General features: G+C 59.7%; 1 protein-coding gene across 1 annotated transcript in view; it reads right to left on the bottom strand.

The window, feature by feature from the left end:
• Positions 1–6,000, bottom strand: part of SCARB1 (scavenger receptor class B member 1) — a 66,748-nt gene that overhangs the window by 25,584 nt on the left and 35,164 nt on the right. Inside the window, exon 2 of the mRNA XM_025045497.1 lies at positions 2,730–2,887. Coding sequence (XP_024901265.1) covers positions 2,730–2,887 — 158 coding nt within the window. The remainder of the gene's footprint in view (positions 1–2,729; positions 2,888–6,000) is intronic.

Genomic DNA, 6,000 nt, shown 5'->3' with positions numbered 1-6,000 from the left:
TGGGGACAGGGCGACACAGCCTCTGCGCGGCTCGTCGGCCACCTCAGGGAGCACCCCGCATCCCGACGTGGCCCCTCCGCCGGGCCACGCCGCCTCCGTCGGGGCTCTCCCGCACGTCGCCTTCTCAGAGCCCACCCTGGTCATCTCCAGACTTAAAGAAACGCCCCCACACTCCCAGGCACTCCCCTCGAGGCTAACATGTGCTTGCCCTTATCTACCTTCACTCAACTCCCCAGCTCGACTGCAGGGACCCCAGTCCTTTTTCTGTCCATTGTGTCCACTTCTGTGTCCCCAGCAGGTGCTCAGTGGACATCTGCTGAGTGAGGGACTGAGCGAATGCGCACAGTCCACCCTGACGGCACTTCCCGACCCCCAGACCTCCGCACAGGGGCTGTTTTCATCCCAGGTGGCCTGGAAGCCAGCTGCGCTTGGCAAACAGCCTGAGCGCTCTCTGCCCCGGCCACCCACCCCAGTTCACCTCTGGGGATGATAGTGCAGGGCGTGGGGCGCTCTCATGGAGACTCCACGAGATAAGAGGAGAGGGGAAGGTACGTCCACGCATAGCGCACATGCACCACACCCCAGGGGCGCCTCGTAATTACTTGGAATGTAGTCTCGTCTCCTGCAAGTGATAATCCGATAAAGTAGCTGTTGTGTGGTCACTGTCCCCAGGCTGCAGACGGGCAGCTCTAGGCTCAGAGGGGTAAAGCCAGGGCAGGTACACAGCAAGGCCAGGAGGCAACGACCCGGGCGCTGAGTCAGCAAGTCCAACAGATGCACATCCCTTGCCAACCGGCCCTCCCCGCCCTGCATCCTAGGCAGGGCGGGTGCCTAACACTCTCACGCCAAAGACTGACCTCCCGGCGTGGCCCACACAAGCTCCCGCACAAGCTCCCTGCCCCCACATGGTCCGTGCTTCTTCCTGCCCCGAGCCTTGGCTCACGCGGTGCCCTCCCCCCTGGAGGACCCTTCCCACTCCTGCTCAGCGCTGCTTTATAATTTACAACCAATTTTACATCTCTAGAACATTGATATTTGGTTTGGTCCCACGTTCTCAGTAGACAGACAGCGTCTGCCTCTTCACCGTTGTGTCCCCACTCCTGACACACACGAGCGCCAAAAGAGACCAGCTTGACAGCATAACTGCTCCTCCAGCTTTCACGGCCACCGCAGCCTCCATCACGGCCCTCGCCTGCCCTCTGCCCTCCAGAGTCCTGCCCTCCGCCCCCAGCCGCACACGATGGGGTGGCCATCTCTGTGAACTCATCTCCTACCCTCTGCCCCAGCCCGTTCCAGCCTCCCTGCGATTCTTCACACGCCACACTGTCCGGCCCCAGGGCCTCTGGACTTCTGTTCCCTCTGCCAGGGACACCTTTGACCATGGCTCAGTCCCTTGCATAAACAGCAGGAAGGCCTTGCCAGACCACCATACACATCCTGCATGGACCCACGCAGGATAAACAGCAGGAAGGCCTTGCCAGACCACCATACACATGTGGACCCACGCAGGATGCCCCTTGCCCTGCTGGATTTTCGCAGCACTTAATACTCACCACCTGCTATCACGTGATATACTTACTTCCAGGTATGTGTGGGGCCCCCCGTCCTTACCGGTACACGTAGGGCCCGCCCCCCCTCCTTATGGGTACACGTGGGCCCCCCATCCTTACGGGTACACGTGGGGCCCCCCATCCTTACCGGTACACATGAATTATGAATTATCTGCCCCCTCCCACCCCAGAATGTCAGCTCTGAAAGGCAGGGACCTCTGTCTGTCTCATTCCCTGCTGTTTCCCCAGTGCCTGGGGCAGAGGCCGGCTCAGTGCGCTGAACAAACAAGTGACCAGGTAAGAGCTGCGAGACCCTCGAGGGCTCGTGTTTGGGGAGTAGGTCCCCACTGGCCTGGAGACCAAGAGAGAGAGAGAGTGTGTGTGTGTGTGTGTGTGTGTGTGTGTGTGTGTCCCTCTCTCTCTCACACACACACCCCTTCCTCCCTCATCCATACGGCCAGTTGCCTCGCTGCCCCCTACAGAACTTCCCTGCACCATCTCTTCCCCGTCTGCACCGGGTCTGCTTCTGGAACAATCTCTGGGGCTCAGAAGAACAACCTCCTACCCCTCAGCTCTGAGCCCCAGCCCCACCCACGCCGCCACCGCCGGTCCTTACCAGTACACGTGGGTCTCGCCCCCCATTCTTACAGGTATGTGTGGGGCCCACCCCCGTCCTTACCAGTACACATAGGGCCTGCCCCCCATCCTTACGGGTACACGTGGGGCCCCCCGTCCTTACCAGTACACGTGGGTCTCGCCCCGCCATCCTTACAGGTACACGTGGGTGGCTCAGTCAGAGCCAACAAGCAGGGGTCCCGCCCCCATCCTTACGGGTACACGTGGGGCCCCCCGTCCTTACCGGTACACGTGGGGCCCCCCATTCTTACCGGTACACGTAGGGCCCACCCCCCCTCCTTATGGGTACACGTGGGGCCCCCCATCCTTACGGGTACACGTGGGGCCCCCCGTCCTTACCGGTACACGTAGGGCCTGCCCCCCATCCTTACAGGTACACGTGGGGCCCCTCTTTACAGATGCACATGGGGCCCCCCGTCCTTACCGGTACACATAGGGCCCACCCCCCTCCTTACGGGTACACGTGGGGCACCCCGTCCTTACCGGTACACGTAGGGCCTGCCCCCCATCCTTATGGGTACACGTGGGGCCCTCCGTCCTTACCGGTACACGTAGGGCCCGCGCTGCCGCACCTGCGGCTTCTCGCCCTGGAGGATCTCGTTGGGGTTGACGATGTCGAAGAAGTAGGCGGAGAAGTAGAAGGGGATGGGGATCTCCTTCCACATGCTGAAGGACAGGCTGCTGGGGTCGATGCGCACGTTCTGGGGGGCGGGACAAACACGCCGTGAGGAGGGCGACCGGGGTCCCAATGCCGCCCGCCGCGGGGCTCCAGAACAGCTGCCCAGAGCCGGCCTGCGCCTGCACCGCCAGACCCCATGCACAGCACGTCTGGGAAGGGGGTTCACGTAATTCAAGTTAGTAGGGAATCTATTCGTGCCATTACTTTTTAACGTGTTTTAATAACAATAGCCTGATCTGGGGACCCTGGCAAATGGGGGGATGTACCCCATCTAAAGGAAATGGCTGCTGCTTTATGGCATCATATGGCCAAATGTATCATTCATTCGTTCAATCGACAAACATTTATTGAGCACCCACGACGTGCCAGGCACTCCTCTAAGAGCCGGGCCTGACAGGAGCGTGAACCAGACAGACCCGAATCCCCGACACTGTGGGGCTTTTATTCTACGAGGGGAAAGGCAGGGATAAATAATTAGGCCGAGGAAGAGGGCTGTAAGTAAACGGAGTGGTCCAGTGATGAAATGTGACCGAAAACAAAAAAACAAACCAAAATGCAAAGCAAGGGCTGGGGAGGGGCACGTGGGTTTGGGGGGAGGCGGGTCCACGTAGCAGCAGCAGCAGCCAGTGCACGGCCCCGAGGCCGGGAGGCGCTGGGAACTGCAAGGCGGCCAGTGCGGCCGGACCCAAGAAAGACAGAAATCTATATGAAATCTCCTCATATAGAAAACTTGGCAAAAACTTGATTTTCTTAAGATGCCAAAGGAAACGGACCGGACTCTCTCAGATCCACTGGCCTCGAATCCCTGCTCCACTCCGCGGCTCTGCAGCTCCCTGCCCCAGTGTCACGGGGAGGTCCCTCCAGTGCCACCCAATCCATCTCCCCACCCCCGGCCCAGCCACATCGCAGGCCCCCACCAGGCTCACGTCCCCTTAGAGCTCAGGTCCAGCAGAGTGACCAGCCCGTCAGATGTCGCAGAGCTAGGCAGGCAGGGCGGCTTGTGTTACCTTCCCATTTCTTTTAAACGGGGCCTTCTAGGACAAGGACGGCCACTCCCACTATCCCCAAACAGCCAGAACCAACAGGCAGAGGCTGTGGAGAAGGCAGTCAGGCCCGGGCCGTGTCCCCAGCCGGCAGACTCCGGCAAGAAGCAGATCTGGAGGCAGCCAGACCCCAGGGCCATTTGGGCAAGCCAGTCCACTCCGAACCTCAGCTGTTCCGTGTACAACGAGCTGGTGACTACAGTCTTAGCTGCAGCTCATGTGACCCACATGGCCTCTGAATGAAAAAAGCTGAACTTCATTGCCAAGAATAAAAAACCAGGAGATTTAACATAAAATCTGGATTTCAGGGTTCTCTTGAAAATGTTAGATCAGAGACTTGCCTGCAGATATTAATAACTGCTTATCGATAAACACGGCTTCCTCCCAGCGGTGGGAGCCGCGAGGATCATTCTCAACGACCTGAGCATCCAATAAGTGCAAAGAACTAGTAAACACGATATGACTAAAGCCACGAAACATGCATTTCCCAGGTGGCCTGAGCGCCAGGTGGTCTCCAAGGCTCTCCACTGCATCGTGGCCTCCCTGACCAGCGGCCACTATAAGTACTGTTCGTTTGTTTGTTTGTTTCCTTGTGAATGAGAGGCCTCTGCGGGCTGTGTTCCCAGGCCCCCTCCTCCAGACTTGTGGCTTTTCACTGTGGGGTGGGGAAGCGGGGAGCCTGGGTCCACAGGGACGAATTGCTGCTGACTCCTTCGGTGTGAAGCAAAGGGCACGAGGCCAGGGCAGGGCGTGGGGGGTGGGCAGCCCCATGCCCCTCTGCCAAGGCGAAGGCAGGGAGGGAAGTCCCGGCCCTTGCAGCCCCCGGCTCTGGAGTGGAAGGGCCCGGAGGCCCGCACCGGGGCACGCGGGAGGAGCTGAGGGGCAGAGGGGCGGGTCTCGCGTGCCAGCCGAGGGGCGGGGAAGGCCTGTCCTCTGCTTCGTCCAGACATGAACGGGACGTCTGGGAACCAAGGGCAACTCGGGTGAGCACTGGGGTCGGGGGGAGCCGTGGCGAATTGATGGGGTCACCCCCAAACCAAAGGCAGCAGCTGCTAATCCCCTCCAGGCCCCTGGGCTTCGTTCTGGGGGCCTTTTTTCCCAGATATGCCCATGTTTCATGAGCCGCCAGAAACCCAGATCTTTCTATGAAATCTCCCATTTGCTTCAACATCGACAGCTTACTTTTCAAAACTGAACACACCCAGGAGCCAAGTCGCACATTTTCAGGCGACAGCTGCCGTATTGGCAGCCCCTATGCCACGCTGGCATCATCTCCCAGAGGGGGTGGCCGCCGTATGTTCCAGATGGGGAAACTGAGGGCCAGCGAGGCTGCGCGCCTCTCCCCGGGGCCACAGCGAGCCCAACACCAGGTCCCCGGACCCCTGGGCACAGACCTGGCCACAGACTGGGCAGGAGGGGGATTCAGACCTCCGCCTGGAAGCTGCTGGTGGGGGAACCGGAGGTCACTTGGGATGAAAATCCTCAAATTTTAACCGGAGATAACAAAGCCGGGCCAGGCCCACAGGGAGGAGTGACGGGGAGGTGGCGCATCACGCCCTCTCCGCCAGCCCCTGGCCCACAGAAAGGATATTCGCAGGGCTAGTACGTAGGACCCGCCTGCCCTGGCTGCCCCTGGCGCACCCCGCCGGGATGAAGGGCGACCTCAGCCTCAGTGTCCGCCTTTCTGGAGGTGTGTGGTGTGAGCACGGAACGTCGAGTCCACCCTCTGAGCAAATGTGTAGGGGCGTGAGGCCGCGTCCTCGAGCACGGGCACTGCCGTCACTGTCTAGGACTCACTCATGGTGCGTAACTGAAAACACAGTGGCAGCCCTAAATGAAGGGGGGCCGCGCTTGGAGAGACGGGTATGTTCACGCGTAGGCGGTGGTGATGGTTTCGCAGGGTCCACTTATCTCTGAACTCATCGAGTTGTACACGTTGAGTATACACAGCTTTTTTTTTTTCTGGCAATCTTACCTCAATAAAATGGTTTTAAAAACAAAAAACAAACAGTTGTCACTTCCCGACTCCCTCCCCCTGCCCCGTTTCTTGGCAAAGGCAGCTGGGCCTGGAGAAGCGTCCAGAATCCCAGAA

This window comes from Pteropus alecto, unplaced genomic scaffold (genome assembly GCF_000325575.1).
Source record: "Pteropus alecto unplaced genomic scaffold, ASM32557v1 scaffold213, whole genome shotgun sequence".
In the NCBI taxonomy this organism is placed as follows: Eukaryota; Metazoa; Chordata; class Mammalia; order Chiroptera; family Pteropodidae; genus Pteropus; species Pteropus alecto.
This window is presented reverse-complemented; position numbering and strand designations above follow the sequence as displayed.